The sequence below is a fragment of the Aythya marila genome, assembly GCF_965140915.1.
Source record: "Aythya marila genome assembly, chromosome: 2".
Classification (NCBI taxonomy): Eukaryota; Metazoa; Chordata; class Aves; order Anseriformes; family Anatidae; genus Aythya; species Aythya marila.
Window position 1 is genome coordinate 6,952,002 of NC_139043.1, and position 15,492 is coordinate 6,967,493.

The window sequence follows — 15,492 nt, forward strand, 5'->3', positions numbered from 1 at the left end:
TTTTGGGGCACATATATTTTAATTAGAAGGTGCATTTTCTTTTTCACCTACAACAAATACAGCACCGTGTTTTCAAGTACACTTGCCCTTAGGGCTTGATTTTACTTCTAGCTGACCTAATATAGGTTTGTGTAGGGAAACTGCACTGCAACAGCCTCAACCTCTGGCCACCAGCAGTAACTTCATACATGACTTGAGCTCTCTGGGCTCACCAGTGAACACGTTTTGTCTCCTTTTCTTATTGCTGTCAGGCTGAGGAGAGCTGGCACATGCTGCTGCAGCCTCACCAGGCCCAAGCAAAACCCCACTGAAATCAGTGTCCTAAAGAGGGTGTGAAGGACTGGTGAGGTGGTGGCTGGTGTTGTGCTGAGGGGACACAGAATGGCAGCTGCAGGGTACCACAAGGAAGCTCAACACCGTGCGCTGCTAACAGCATGACAGGTAGTGGGATGTCAGTCTGCTTTCACTTCCCAAACATCCCCACGGTTTGCTTGGTGAATAAACCTTTCCTCATCGCTGTTCTCCTTTTTTCCTCCTCTACCAGTGTTCATTTTAGCCTTTTTTTTTTTACAAAAAGGCACCCCCGCTGGAGTCCTTTGCTGTCGGGAGGCAAGAGCGCAATTTAGCTGGTCCGCGGCCGTCTGTTTCCATTCATTCCTGAGGTTTTCCAGCTGCCCACAAAAACAATGCACTGATACACTCTGGGTGGACTTGAACCATGGCCAATGCAGAGGGTTAGGTGGGGCCGGGAGATCCGCAGTGCTTTTTGTCCTACAGAACGGAGTGGATATCAGCGCCACATGGCCAGAGGCACGATGGCCAGGAGCACGGAGGAGCAGTTTGCTGAGTCCTGCAGCCCACACGTGCCATCCAGCTTCTCGCCAGGCAAATATCAGCAAACTCAAGCATCTAAGGGCTGGGATTAAAAACAAACTGAATTTCAAGGAGGTCTGGAGCTGTTTGCACTTTCACGGGTGTGACGTAGACAGATCCCATCAGAAAGGATGCGATATTTAGCTATTTTTTTTTCCATTAAATTCCTCTTTTCTCCTTTTATCGTCCTTCTTGCTCATGCAGAGGCATGGAGTGAGTAATAAAAAATGCACAAAACAGCACAACTCCTTGATTTATACCACCAGCAGATCTCAGGCAGAACTCCCTGTTGAGTTGGAGGGAACAGCCTGATTAAAAATTGATGCCACAATATGGTCTGTCTTAGCAACGACACTCGCAGGCGAGATTCATCTAGGATATAAACCGTGACATTTAAAAAGCCAGTTGGGTGAAACTTGACCAAAAATATAAAAAATACAAATCGGTGGGCGCAGCCCCGGGGAATAAAGTCAATTGCCGTTCCGCTTTATGGAGCATCGCGTGTGGCTCACTGCAGCCATTAAGTCGTCTTCTGCTGCCTCTTTTCTGGCCTCAAGAGGTTAAATTCTTCCCAGAGCCATCCACCGGGGTGGGAAATTAAAAGTGAGTGTGTGTGCCACAGAGCTATGTCGGCCTGGGTATGTGGGTGAACTCGGTTTCGTGTTGTTTGCCTGAGAGGTCCAATAGGGTGGATAATGAAGGGGGTCGGAAGAGGAATGTGCTTTCTGCCCAGAGTGGTCTTTCAAGCAGGCCTTTGCTTATTTGTTGGGGGAGATTACTCACAGGGTCACCTGGCAAAAATGACTGGAAGTTATGAAAGAAAGGGCCTCCTGCCAACTATTTAGGAGAAAGAGGGAGAGAAGTGGAGAAGAAACAGAAGAAAGAGCAGCGAGTTGGCTGCAGGGCAAGGGACATTTTGTGATTTGGGGGAGAAGCCAAGAACCAAGGCTGTAAAGGGAGGGAGAGGACCCTGGGCTCCTTAGGAGGCTCCGTGCTGTGTTCTGGTGACATTCAAGCACAAATGGAAAGAAAGAAAAAAAGCGCAGGAGCTTAAATGTGCCTCGTGGAGCCTTTATGGCAGCTCTGTCTGTACCTGCAGAGCATGGGCAGGGGTGAGCACGAAGCCTGGGGGTGCTGCTGGTGGAGGCCCGGCTGGTCCTCCCCGGCCTAACGCTGGGCCTCAAAACATGGTTGTCGTTTGTCACTGCTCCCACAGAGGTGCTTTTAGGGCACTGCTGAGACAACCCCATAACTCCCAGCCCTCGTCGAGCCAGAAGGGCCCTTCAGCGGCCTAGGCAGGGCGGGATGTCGGAGAATTGGGCCTTGAGCACCCCAAGAAAGGCACGGATGGGCCCAGCATGGCTCCCTGCGGCTCGCACCACTTTGGCGAAACATCTGCTTGTCTGAAACACAAATCCCTGCCATACCCCGAGCAGATTCAGTTCCCCCCGAACGCAATCGGAGCTGCTGCATCTGCTCACGCCACAGCCAGGCTTCAGCCCCAGGAGGATGAGGCCTTAGCGAAGTCAGGCCGAGCTGCCTGCTCTGCCTGACGCTCTCCTGTGAATAACTTTTCTTATTACACCTCTCTGCTCCGGCGCCAAACCCCAAACAGGCAGGAAAGGCATCCAAAATTCAGAAGAATTATGACAGAGGCTCAGGCATTGCGGGGTTTTGGAAAGGTTATTCGTTTAGTAAAAAAAAAATAATAAATAAATAAAATAAATGTGCAAATCAAACTCTCTGGCAGCTTTTGTGTGATGATAATCGTGCTGATTAAGTGTTTGAGCCTCAGGAAATGCTGGGAACGGCGCTAGGACCTAGGAAATAACCACTGCGAGCTGTTGGAAGACAGCTGCGGGCTCTTCCTGTTCTGCTCTGTAAGTGATCCATCTCCTCTCACAGATCTGTGCATTTTGGATGCAATTGCACAAAATATGCATTACTTATGGCCATGCAGATAAATACAGAGGAGACCAGCAGTTGTGCTGTTAACCCCTCGCATCCCCCTTAGGCCTGGACGTGCAACGAGGCAGCAGCAGAGTCAGAGCCCAGTTTTACCTACAGCTGACTTTGATGAAGCCATGGCTACATTAGCTAAGGGTATTAAGCTTAGGGAATATATTCTTCCTCTCCCTCTCTAAATTTGGCTGTGGTTTCCATTGCCCTTTGCTGATGAGGAAGGTGCTCATTCTGATATCCGTGGCGGTGAAGCCAAGAAGAAGCTGCTCAAACCAGTGGCCTTGATTCACTTTCAACCTTAAATTTGATGTATCATCTACAAGAAATCAGAGCTCTGCGCAGGTTGACGTGAGTGCTCGATGTATTGAGCACAGAGTTGATTTCCCAGGAATTTACAGTAGCCCAGAAAGGGGCAGGAGGAAAGAATGAGGACGGAGAAGATGCTGTTTACCTTGGTCAGCTGCTCTGGGACTTTCCTCCCCCCTCAAGCGTGGATTTCACAACAAAACCACTGAAATGATAAAAACAATAGCTACTTTTCTGTGGCACTGCTGAACTATGCAGCCTCGGAGCTCCTGCAGGGGAATGGAAATGTGAAGAACAATCTTTAACCATATAGGAACGTATGCGCAGTGTTGGCCAGCTATTTGGCAGCCGTAAATCAGTGCAGTCGGGCTAAACAAACTCGATAGTGCTACGTGGCTTGCTCGATGAGCCAGCTCTGCACCAGAGCCCTGCGCCAGGCTGTGGCCCTCTGGGACCGGCTGCGTTAGCCAGCACACAGCTCCGGGACTGCCTTAATTGATGGTAATTGGCACTGCCTGCCTTCAGCGTTGGGTAATCGCACTTTGGGGCTGGGAAATCAGAGCTTCCCCGCCGCTGCTGCACCCAGCAAAAGTCAAGAACTGCAAAAGGACTGAGGCTGGAGTCTCCCGAGACAGTTTTGAGTCTTTTCCATACAAGCTAAAGCATCTGCTCCTTCTTTCAAAAGCTGATTTGGCCCCAAATGGAAAAATCACTGATTTGACTGTTTTTATTATTATTGTTAGTGGTATTATTCTTACGATTACCATTCCTTCGAACTAGGTCGTGGGGAAAGAGCACCTTCTGTAAGAAATCAGTGCAAGCTTTGAGAATCTGGTAACCTGTGCCCTCCCCTTGACCTTCCAGCATCTTGACTGCAAGTTTGACCTGAATATTCAGATGCCAATTTAAAAGGAAAAAAAAAGAAAAAAGAAAAAAGAAAAAAAAAAAAAAAAAGAAAGAAAAAGGAAAAAGAAAAATACCCCAAGAACTGGAACAAGGGAAACTCTGTCTGGTATTTCTTTCCAGCCAAAGAACTTTTTAATAGCAATCTATTAGACAAATCCCAGGCCTGGGGGTCTGTTACAGAGTTTTTGGATCCTTACCAGACTTACTTTTTTTTTTTTTTGTCTCCAAACCTGTGTTGCCTGAATGCAGCTGAAAAGGAGAATCAGTCAATGCAGTCAGAAGGTTTTCCAGTGCTGTGGAAGTCCCTGTTTCTGATGGGGCATGTCATCTTTTATTGTCAAGGGAGCTGACTGTTATATAGCTCTTATTAATAAATTATAGAAAAAGACGTCTGAAACCTGTGAAATGCAGATTGCCAGCTCTGTAGTAAGACCTGAACTGAAACGATAAATTCCAGAAGCCAGAATGGTGTTTGCCTACTTTTTTTTTTTTTTCTCTCTTTCTTTTAAAGGTAGAAGATAAATGAATCTGGCCCCAGCCCCCAGTTGAAAAAAAGAAGCTCTATTATTATTATTATTCTCAGAAAAATAATTTCAAAGGACAAGTCAATAATAGCAGGATACACACAAAATAAAACCTTTGGAATCCTGTTATTATTATTATTATTATTGTAGGTTCAGATGACTCAAATGTTATTATTTTCTTCTTGCATTACCAGCCAAGAAAACCAATGACAACCACATAAAGCTCTGCAAATCTCAGCAGTTTTGGTTCCCACTTACATTACTGGAACAGCTGCTGTGCTCGCATAGCTGAGCCGGTCAGCTCTGCGTGTGGACGGGACCACACGGTGCTTTCTCACTGCGAAAGCTGGAGGATGATTTACGCCCAGGATTTATGTTCATCCCACCCTGCAAAGCGGAACGGAGCCTGGAGAGGCAGGCACGTCACCGTGTCGGGGCAGGCTCGGTTATGTGCTGGTGCCCCGTGGCACACAGAACATAGAGAAATCATTCACGGAGAGGGAAGAGACTTCTTTTGGTGGTGGCTGCCTTCATGAAGGCACGCGAGGAAGAGGACGATGGCACAGACACCTTTTCAGGGGTGATCAGTGACTGATCCTTCAGTGTCCCAGACCCTGTGCTGCCCTAGCAGGATCACATAAAGCCATCCCTTCCAACAGAGGGGAAGGCGTTAGTGCATTTTGGATGGTGTGAGTGCAGGTGTGAATGCCTACCCCAAGCGCAGCCTTACCACAACCCACTGGAGATCATCCTATTTACAGAAGGAATCGACATTAACCATTTCAGTATGATTTCGGGTTTTCTCCACACACAATTTGACTGTGAACACTGATGCATCCCTCCACGTGCCAGCACACTTGAAGCAGGGCAGCTTGACTCGGTTACAAATGGATTTGTGCCAAACCACATCAAGACGGTCAGCCGTCCGTGGAAAACACGGCGTTCCCGTTTGCTCCTCCCTGTTTCTGTCCCTCCATGGAAAACTAAAACCCTCCTGTCCTTTTCCACGCTTTCTTCCATGTGGGTGTGTTTGGTTTCCTTCGTTGTCACCAATTTGTCACCAGTTGTATGGGAACGGCTCAAAACTGTTATTGCAGCTCCTCTACTGATTGAACGATGGCTGATATGGAACTTTTGGATCAAGAGGACACCAAGCCACAGCCCCTACAGGAGTCCCTGTCACTGGAGGTTGATTGAGCTGGCTTTAACCTCTCCGATAGACCAGGGGGGTTAGGAATTGCCATTTGTGATGCTGAGGATGCTGACCACATAAGGCACACAGATATCATCCGCCTCAAGGGCTTCTCAGCTCCGTCAGATTTACTCCTGGGCAATAGTCTGAGCCCATGGAATGAAAATCCCCAAGCCAAACCTGTTTTCACCCCAGGCAGCTTCTCCTTAACTTGAACACAACAGGGAAGAGAAAGCTAAAACCAGACTTTGCATGGGAGCCAGAATACCTGTCCACAAAGAAAACAGCTCTAGCAGACATGGAAGAGTGAATTCATTGCTACGTGGTCCAGAGAAGTGGCTCTGGAGGAAGAGAAAAGAAAGCACAGGAGGGTCTCTCCATGCGCTGGGTAATGTAGCAATGCAGAAGCACTGTAGCTGTGCAGATGTCTTCCACAGATTCATTTGCAAAAGATATTCCATCAAATTCCCACATTATCCAGCTACAGAGAAAGGACATTCGTGTATAAAGGCATTCTGGCAGGAGCTACTTGCTTTGGGGCCAGATGTAATTCAAAGTTATTCTGAATATTACACTGCAGCAGCCTGGCCAAGCCCAGTAATGCTGATTATTAGGGCTTTCCTGGCTTTCCAGATGGAGCTGATTTAATTTAGTTCCCTCTCTTGTAATTAATAACTTGTCCCTTTTGTTCATTTTTTTTTTTTTCTGAATCTTTGTTTCACCCTGGCATTTTGTAGGACGCTTTCCAATTTACTTAATCCTTTGCTTGCTGCCTGGGTGCACGTAGCAGAGCTCGTTCAGCCGTGCAGTTTAATGCCGTGCGGCTCGGAGCTCTGCTCCACGATTTCACATCCACTTCCCAGAGGGCTGGCACTTCTGTCACCGAGCTCAACCACACAAATCAGGCCGTTTCATACCCGAGCAATGGCAGTAATCTTAAGAACAGCCACCACCCTAACCGCCAGCGTGCATATGGGATCCGTACGCTCTGTCCTTTAAACAAGTGCAGATTTAGCAAGGAGGAGGAGGGAAGGCGAGCTGCATCCCCCCGCTGCCAACGCAGTGCACGTTCTGCAGCACCACCAGGCTCGTGTCCACCACATTTAGCTTTCAAAACAACAAAAAAAAAAAACAGGAAAAACTCAATTCCCCGCCGCCAGCTGCCAGTGATACAACGCTTCTACGTACGGAGGATGGTTTTCAATGAAGTGTTCCCATGAGGCTGGCTCCTTGCGCTGGGAGGGTGCTCGTAAATGGGATCTCACGTGTTAATAAGTGATGAGCGTGTGGTCTGGAGGCGTAGCACGGACATGTGTAAGGCGGGCTCTAGGTAGCTAAGTGCTGGTTACACGCAACCGCACGGCTTAACCAGGCTGCTTCTTCTCTGTTTTTAACCCTAGCAGGGTTCAGCCCGGGGCTGGGGCTCCTGGCTACCTCCGCAGTGTAAATAATGAGTAGTAACCCACCCAAACCCATAAAAACCTGAATTTGAAATGTTTAGAAGGAGTGGACCTGCACGCAGTGCCTGTATGGCCGAGTGGGGCTGTACATCTGTGTGTACATGCACGGTCCCATACATGCATTAAGGAAGGGGAGGGATGGCCGTGCTCCCCCCTAAGGGCTGAGCCACCGCAATCTGGAATCCGTACAGCTCAGCTCCCTGGGGTTTCTCAGGTCTGACCCAGCTTCAGCAGGACAGCCAAGTGTGGAGAAACCCAGGTGTGCGGATTTCTGGTCTTAGACCGCTGCTCTCGGGGGAATTGGGGTGGCTGGTTTGGATGGTTCCTCGTTATTTTCCTTGCTTTTGTCCTCCAGCCACACAGAGCATCTGGGATTCCTGGTAGGGCTTCTTTAAAACCCTTTGTTTCTGCTTCCCATGAATGAAACTCCTTTAAAGCTACTCACAGTTCAATGCCCGTCTTTCTTTGGGAGCACATTTGTGTTTGTTGTTTTTTTTTTTTTTTTTTAACAGATTACTGTCCGGAAGGTCACAACAAAGAGCACCGCGTGTGACTGAATATTAACTTTTCATATGAACTCGGGAGCCGATTAGAGCTTTCACGAAGCAAGAGCAATGCTAATCCTGGAAGAACTCCTAAAATCTTTCATAAGCTGCATTTAATTAAAAGAAAATGAAGTACGCAAGAGTTGATGCATGAGTTGTATGTTTGTGCATCCTACTCAATGAATGAATCATTTCCCTGCCTTCTTTTCCGACCCAGAAATACCTTGCAATCCATCAAGGATGCTTCAACATTTTTAGGGTCCCAGCAGACCGTGTGTCACTGCAAGCCACCCAGGACATGGCCAGCACAGTCTGGAGCTGTTGTCCATCGGGGGACATCACTGCCTGTATTGCTGCTGAGGGAAATGTCAGCTGAACCGTTGGTAGAGTCACTCTGTAGGTTTTTTAAGCTGTTTCCATACCCCCTTAACACATATGTGACCTATGCGGGCACACTGCATGCTTTGCTGCCCCCCCTAAAATGTTTTTATTTTATTTGGAAGCTGGTTTTGATTTGGTTTTCAGCGTGTGCTGATCTAAGCTCAGAGTAAGTCAGGAGGAATTATTTCCATCGCCTTCGAACCAGGACCAGCGCCTGGCACTCAGACAGTCCCTGTGGGTCCATCAGATCGGGGCACGAGCCTCACGTGTGTCCCTGCATGGCAAGAGCAGCTCGCACCCCTCTGACGGATCACAGCGCGTGTGTGCAGCACCCTGACCCCCTCCAGGCATCAGGAGCCGGCTGGGTCCAGCGCGTGGTGGCCCTGGATGGGACAGAACAAGCACAGCTCAGAGCAGAACCACACTGGGAGTGTGTTTTGAGGTTTCTCCAGGTCTCCTTGCCACCACCACTTCTGGAAGGAGATCTGTGCCATCACCCCGTGTCCTCCCTATAGATCTCTGCACCATGGAGAATGAAATCCCAGTGCGTAACTCAAGCTTAGAAAGGTTGCAAGCCCATTCCCTCCTGAACTCATACAATTGATGGAAAAAAAATGTGCTTAGAGCCAAAAGCTGATGTTGAACGATTTATTCCTCGGCCCAGATGGCAGGAAGGGGGCGATGCCCGGTCTCAGTGGCGGGGTGAGAGCTCAGCTAGACGTAGTTGACGACTCTCCTGACGGACTGGACGCTTGAGCTGCACGCCTGCCACACTCTGAAGCTGCTGAACTCGCCCCGCTCCACCACGTACATGCGGCCTCGATAGTTGGGCTCCTCGTACAGCACCCACCTGAGCAGAACGGGACGGTTACCTGCGGCCCTACAACCCCACTGTGCAAGCTGGGCTTGGCCACGCGTTGAGCAGCTGCATTTAGGGGCTTCCGTGCTGCAAACCACCAGGCCCCGCAGCCCCAGCCCCATTCAGCACACAGAAAGCCCCCAGAAGAGTTTCCAGCACAGCCTGGCAGTCACCCCGTGGCCAGCTTGGGCAGAAGTTGGTTTGGGTTACAGCAGCAACAAAGCCTGGAGGCAGAGCCTTCCCCCATCTCATTGCTGTAGGAATTGCATGTTTTTGCAGGAGCAGAGTGAGATGTGACAAATCTGATCTTCACCAGACACGACAGAAACAAATTCACAGCATTCAGCGCTAAAGAAGGACACCAGTCCCCCCCAAAATCTAATAAATTAAAATTTTAAATCATAAAACCAAACTTCAGGGACCAGAAGCAAGGCAAGTCTGAAGAATTCCTAAAAGCAGGACAAGAAAAAATTCCTGGGGTGCACCCCAAAAGGCCCCTCAACCCCTGGGTAAACAAATTTGGGACTGTAAGGAGAAATATCCTTCCTGCTGCACTGGAAATAAATCCTACCTCCTTGAGCTGCCTCTCTAGCTGTGATGGGAACCATGTCTCTAGCCACGCTCAATCATTTCTCTTTTTCCTAGGAATTCTCTCTGACGTTTCCTAACAGGGAGCAGGTTAATCTTCCAAATCATTTGGTTTTTGTGGTCGATCTCTTGCCAGACATTCAGCTGTGACATCTTGGTTAGGACCTACTGCATGTGGGATTTCCAGGGAGAAAACTCCTTTAAGTCCTGCACGGGCCAGTGACTGCTGAGCCTCCAGGGTCAGACAACAGCTGCTGAGCTCGGATCAGTCTGACCCAGAGCTGAAAGCTGCAGCCCTTAGGAAAAAAAATGTTGTTTATAAAACCAGCCATCCATGAGCATAATCAAAAAAAAAAAAAAAAAAAAAAAAAAGGAAAAGCTTAGAGCATTTGGTTGAGCCACCCCACAGACTCCAGGACACGTCTGGATTTATTTTGCACTTCTGGAGGGCACCCACCCATGCGGTCCCGGTGGTCCTGCATCACCAAAATGTGCCCAGCCGAGACAGCTGGCTCCTGAGCGTTCCCTACAAACAACCAAGTTCATTTTTTGGCACTTTTTGAGGCCAGTTTCTATCTGAAGCAGAACTGCGAAGTCGTCCTCAGGCTTTCCTTGAAGGCTGCCCACTGCTTGCATACTGGCAGGGTGCCCTGAGGCCACGTGCACCCTCAGTATCTGACCCTTCAGAGAAGGTGTTCAGCTCTTCAGCTTAATTAAGAACAATTCACACCATCCTCGTTCTCCTCTGAACACACCCCTGCCTTATTCATAAGGCACGCCTGGCTTTCTTCCTCTTCTACCCCATCCCATTCAGCAACGGAGGGACCCCAGGGAACAACGTAGGGCTAGAGCAGCCCATCGTAGCCCCAGAACCTCCGTGTTTCTCTCCAGGCCCATGGTTCACGTGTCCACGGGGTCAGTGGAGCAGCTGAGCAGGCCCTGGGGCAGATGGAAGCGGAGAGCACGACCTGCTCTGGTGAGAGCCCAGCGGTTTGGGGAGCCCCCTGCTTAGGGAAAGGCAGCGAAACAGAAGGATGGGATTGAAGCGTATTGGCAGTGCAAGGTGATGAGTGAGGACTTGTACTTAGCTCTTCCTCTATTCCCTAAAATTTACGTTCTCCCAGAACATCAGCAACCAAAGCAATGGAGTCGGTCAGCCCAGAAAGGAGACGATCCCGTCCTGGAGCCCAGCAGGGCCGAGCGGATCCAGGCACAGAGCACACAACCCCCAGCATCTCCGTGCTGTGTTTCATTAGGACATAAACCCAGAGGACGCTGGAATGAACCTCATGTGGATCCCCATCAGCCAAACCCAGCTGCTCGTGCTGAAAATCCAGCAGGGCCTTGGCTGCAGGAGACCTGGCTGCTCGTGGCCGGGGAGGGACACCGAGAAGAGCAGGGGTGATGGGGGCAGAGGAAAAGACACAGGCGTTGGTGGAAACTCACTGCTTCACCCCAAAATCATCGTGGCTACTAAAAATCACCCTGTCCTGTCTGAAGGGCCTCGGTAATTAGCACCAGGAACACTCAGCTGCGATGAAGTCCACGAGGTGTTTACACTGCAGCCCATGGCTTGGGGTTGCCTGCTCGGAAGGGCTGTTTCTCGCTCGCTGTACCCACACATAGACCACAAACCTGGGAATTTCAGCCTCTCGGCCTCAGGAGGAAACCAAAAACCTGCGGTTTGCTGACCCAGCTCTTCCTGAAATCTCTTCCTTTGCTTGCTCTGAGGCCGGCCGATGGGTTGGGTGTCAGAGCCCGGTGGGTGCCGCAGGTTCAGCTCTGATTGAGTAGTGAGGCTCCATCCTTCCCCGTGTGGGATTCGGGCAGAATAAAAGTTTGGTTTGGTTTCTCCAGGTTATGTCGCTAGCGTTCAGAAAAGCCCTTTTTTTTAGGCGTTCTCTCCCAGACCGTAAAACAAATTCAGCTTTTTAAAGCTGTGATTTCCAAGCCATCCCCTGCAGGTGGGAAGCGCGAGGCCGCTTGCCATCAAACTGCCAAGCTCCCACGGAGGCAGCAACATCTCCGAGTGCCCCAGAGAAGATCTCTCGTTCCCAGCATCACCCCAAAAGCTGCACCAGCACCGTTTCTGTTCCCGTGTCCCCAGCCCCAAAGGGAAAGCAGGGAAGGTGCCAGCACCCTCAGTCCCACACAATGCTGAAGGCGGGTGCTTCTCCGTTCCTGCCTCTCCATCCTCTCCATCATCACTTCCCACAGGCATGGCCACCCCCGTGAGAGCAGCAAGCAGCATTTTCATGGCACGTGGCACCATCCACGGGCTTTGGAGGGGAAGAAAATATTTCTGCATCCAACCAACGTCATGCAACGAGGAGGGAAAAAACATTGGAGTGAGGTTTGGGCACTGCTGGGAGCTCAGAGGAGCCCTGCTTTATGTTGTTCCTGGATGCGCAGGGTGATACAGACCTGCTTGTGGTCTGGGGATGAGCTGGAAAGAACCTGCAGCTGAAATTCGCCTCGTTTCCCGTGACTGCATCTCCTCTGCTCTCCAAATGGCCAAAGCAGGACTTTGCCAGCACCAGGCAGAGCTGCAGCACGTCTGGGGACATCTGGGTTTATGTGGTCCATCCGAAAGAGACGTGGTAAATGAGTGGTCCTACAACACTTAGCACACTCGTGGGCTCTCTCTTGGCTTTATGGTGCTGGTTCTCCCCCACTGCTCAAATGACTTTTTCTTCAAATGCTCAGGGCTAACAGAGTTCCCAGTGAGCTCAAGAAATAAGGGAGGGAGGGAGGGAGGGAGAAAGAGAGATAGAGATAGAAAGAGAGAAAGAGAGATAAAGAGAGAGAGAAAGAAAAAGGGAAGGGAAGGGAAGGGAAGGGAAGGGAAGGGAAGGGAAGGGAAGGGAAGGGAAGGGAAGGGAAGGGAAGGGAAGGGAAGGGAAGGGAAGGGAAGGGAAGGGAAGGGAAGGGAAGGGAAGGGAAGGGAAGGGAAAAGAGAAAAAGAAAAGAGAAAAGAGAAGAGAAGAGAAGAGAAGAGAAGAGAAGAGAAGAGAAGAGAAGAGAAGAGAAGAGAAGAGAAGAGAAGAGAAGAGAAGAGAAGAGAAGAGAAGAGAAGAGAAGAGAAGAGAAGAGAAGAGAAGAGAAGAGAAGAGAAGAGAAGAGAAGAGAAGAGAAGAAGAAAAGAAAAGAAAAGAAAAGAAAAGAAAAGAAAAGAAAAGAAAAGAAAAGAAAAGAAAAGAAAAGAAAAGAAAAGAAAAGAAAAGAAAAGAAAAGAAAAGAAAAGAAAAGAAAAGATCGAGTTTGAAGTTTCATGCACCTTCAAGGTATCCCAGAGCTCTTGTAGCCTTTCACCCTGCAAAAATCATGCCCTTTGCAGCAGCTCGCATTCCACACTCAATATTGGAGTCGCCAAAATCACTATTAGAGTCGCCAAATTTCATCTTTAAACCTTGACTGGCACTTTCAGGCTCCCCCACACTCCTCCAGCACCAACAGGTTTTCCCCCGCTGGCTCCTTTGCAGCCGCATCCCTCGCCCTGATGCTGGCCCTGTAGGGCACGTGGGAAGGGACCCCGTGGGTACTCACGCGCCGTCGCCGTACACCTTGATGGCGTTGACGAAGGGCTTGTCCCAGCCCTGCCCCTGCAGCGAGGCGCAGTCCTCAGTCAGCTCCAGGCTGCGGCCGCTGAACCGGCTCCCCTCGAATATTTCCATTCTGTAGTGCTCGCCGTGCTGGGGGCAGAGGGAGTGGAGTCAGCCAAAAAACAAACCAAACCCAAACCCAATCAGCCCACGGTTTGTTGTTCCCCCAGCTCCTGCGAGATAAAGAGGGGAGGGTGTTTTGGGGTGGAAACAGGGGGAAAAAAAAACTCGTGCCATAACCTCGTGCCACCTCCTGGCCACATCGAGCTGCAGCCGCAGCCCACCTCTTCCCTGTGAATACCCCCCCCCCAAAAAAAAAAAATGTCATAATGTTTCCCCCAGCTAATTAATTAGGAATCTGTGGTTCCGCTGTGCCTTTCTTGAAGAAGAGAAGTGAAACAGGGAACAGGAAGGGAAACCTTCACAGCGGCATCGCTACGTGAGCCTGTGGGGGTGAAATGAGGTGAAATCCTCCGGGGAGAGCTCGCTGCCTAGGTTCAGGGGGGGCAGAGCGAGCTGAAAGGGCTTTCTGAAGCCGAATTCAGGGAATACCTAAACGTGTGCTTCCTATAAACCACGCCGAGGCACGGAATGGCCGGGCTGCGGTGCCAAACCCCACAGCAGGCGAGCGGATACGGCGCCCGAGCAAACATTCCTCCGGGAATCCGCGCTGCTGAAAGCGCTCACGGACATCCAGCGGGGGAAAAGAGGGGGCCAGGAGGGGAGGAGCACCCCCTGCTCTGGCTCTGGGCCCCGGGAAGGATCCCTTCGTGTAGGGACCAGCAGCAGGAGCGGCGAGCCATGCCCTGGGGTGCTTTGGGAAGGAGGTGCCCATAAAGTGGCCCACAAGAAACCCCTCCAGGCCCAGGTGGGCTGGGTGGTTGCCCTGGGGGTCCCGAGGGCTGGGAGAATCAGAAAGGGAGAAGGAACCCAGCTTCACTTCTCTTGGCTGCTTTTCTATCTTTCCAATTATGCCTTCCTCCAGGTGGTGCTTTTAAAAGCTTCCTGAGGGGAGGGCTCTCTCTTTGGGGGAAAAAATCGGTGGTAGCCTGGAATTATTGAGATTTTTTTTTTTTCAATAGCAGAGAATTCAGATAAAATCCACCTGGAGCAGCTGCCCCATGGGTCCAGCTTGGGAAACCCCTGGGGCTGAGCTTCTGGGCCCCCGTTTGCCCCATTACTGAGCCCCCACCTTGAGCATCCCGCAGCAACCCAGGTGAAGAAGGCGCACGGTGCCATCAGGACGTCCCCACCTCATCTGCAAACCTCAGGAGTATCTCCATTCCTATTGAGGCCACTGCATTTGGTGCCCTGTGGCATCTCCATCCCCTCCAAGGCTTCATCCACGCCACGTAAGCTCTCGGCCAAGCCGTGGGTGGCCACTCACCATCCCCACGGGCCGGCAGGAGCCCAGGCGGTCGCCGCGGCTGTTCCAGTGATGGAAGTGGGGGTACTCGCCGTGCTCCAGCACGTACTGCTGCCCGCGGAGGTTGGGGTGGGCGAAGCAGACCCAAGCCCCGCTCTGGACGCAGATGGAGTTGACCCGGTTGAGGAACCCTCGGTCCTGGAAGCTGCAGCAGGTCCCGCAGACGTCCAGCCTCCTGCCCGTGAAGCATTTCCCTTCGTAGAAAGTGATCTGGGGTGGGGAAGGAGAAGGGCACGGTGGTGAGGAGCAGGGCACAGCCAGGCCCCGATGTCAAGCCGACAGGAGCCTCTCACAGACGCATCATTTCGGGGTCGGTTTGTTTTTTATCCACTTCCCAAGAGGAGCATGCACGCAACCATCCCCGGCTTTTTTTTTTTTTTTTTTTTTTTTTTTTTTTTTTTTTTAATACAAGCTGTGTTTGTTTTTCTGGGAAGGCAGCGCATCCCGCGTGCACGGCACTTCTCGCTCCCCCACATATTTCCAGCAGGAATGTTTAAACAGGAAGCTCCGCTCTCAAACGCGGCTCCTTTCCCTGCACCCTCCCCATCCCTTCTACCAAACCCGTGCCATGGGGGACGTCATCCCAGTCCCTACCTTCACCCCACAGAAACCCGGGCGAGGGCCGAGCGGTTGGGTTTTACTCACTTTTCCTGAGTACTGAGACATTTTCTGCTGGCTGCTCTCCAAGACCATAAAAAGGGGAAGCCAAAAACCAAAACCACGGAGCCGTCGGCCACCCCGCTATATAGCAGCGGGGGCAGCCAGGGCTGCTGTCGCGAGGGCTTTGGGACAAAGCGGCAGGAGCCGGGGCTTTGCGCGGCCGTGCTTAGTAGGCAGAACTGGAGGTACCGGGGCCTGCTGAGCGCGG

General features: G+C 50.8%; 1 protein-coding gene across 1 annotated transcript; it reads right to left on the reverse strand.

Moving 5' to 3' along the window:
• Positions 1 to 8,813: 8,813 nt before the first annotated feature.
• On the reverse strand, positions 8,814 to 14,894 carry CRYGN (crystallin gamma N; the record flags this gene model as incomplete). Its single annotated transcript, XM_082754360.1, has 3 exons — positions 8,814 to 8,999; positions 13,143 to 13,288; positions 14,586 to 14,894. Coding segments are annotated over 3 exons (591 nt in total), but the record flags the coding sequence as incomplete, so codon positions are not given.
• Between the last annotated feature and the right edge of the window lie 598 nt (positions 14,895 to 15,492).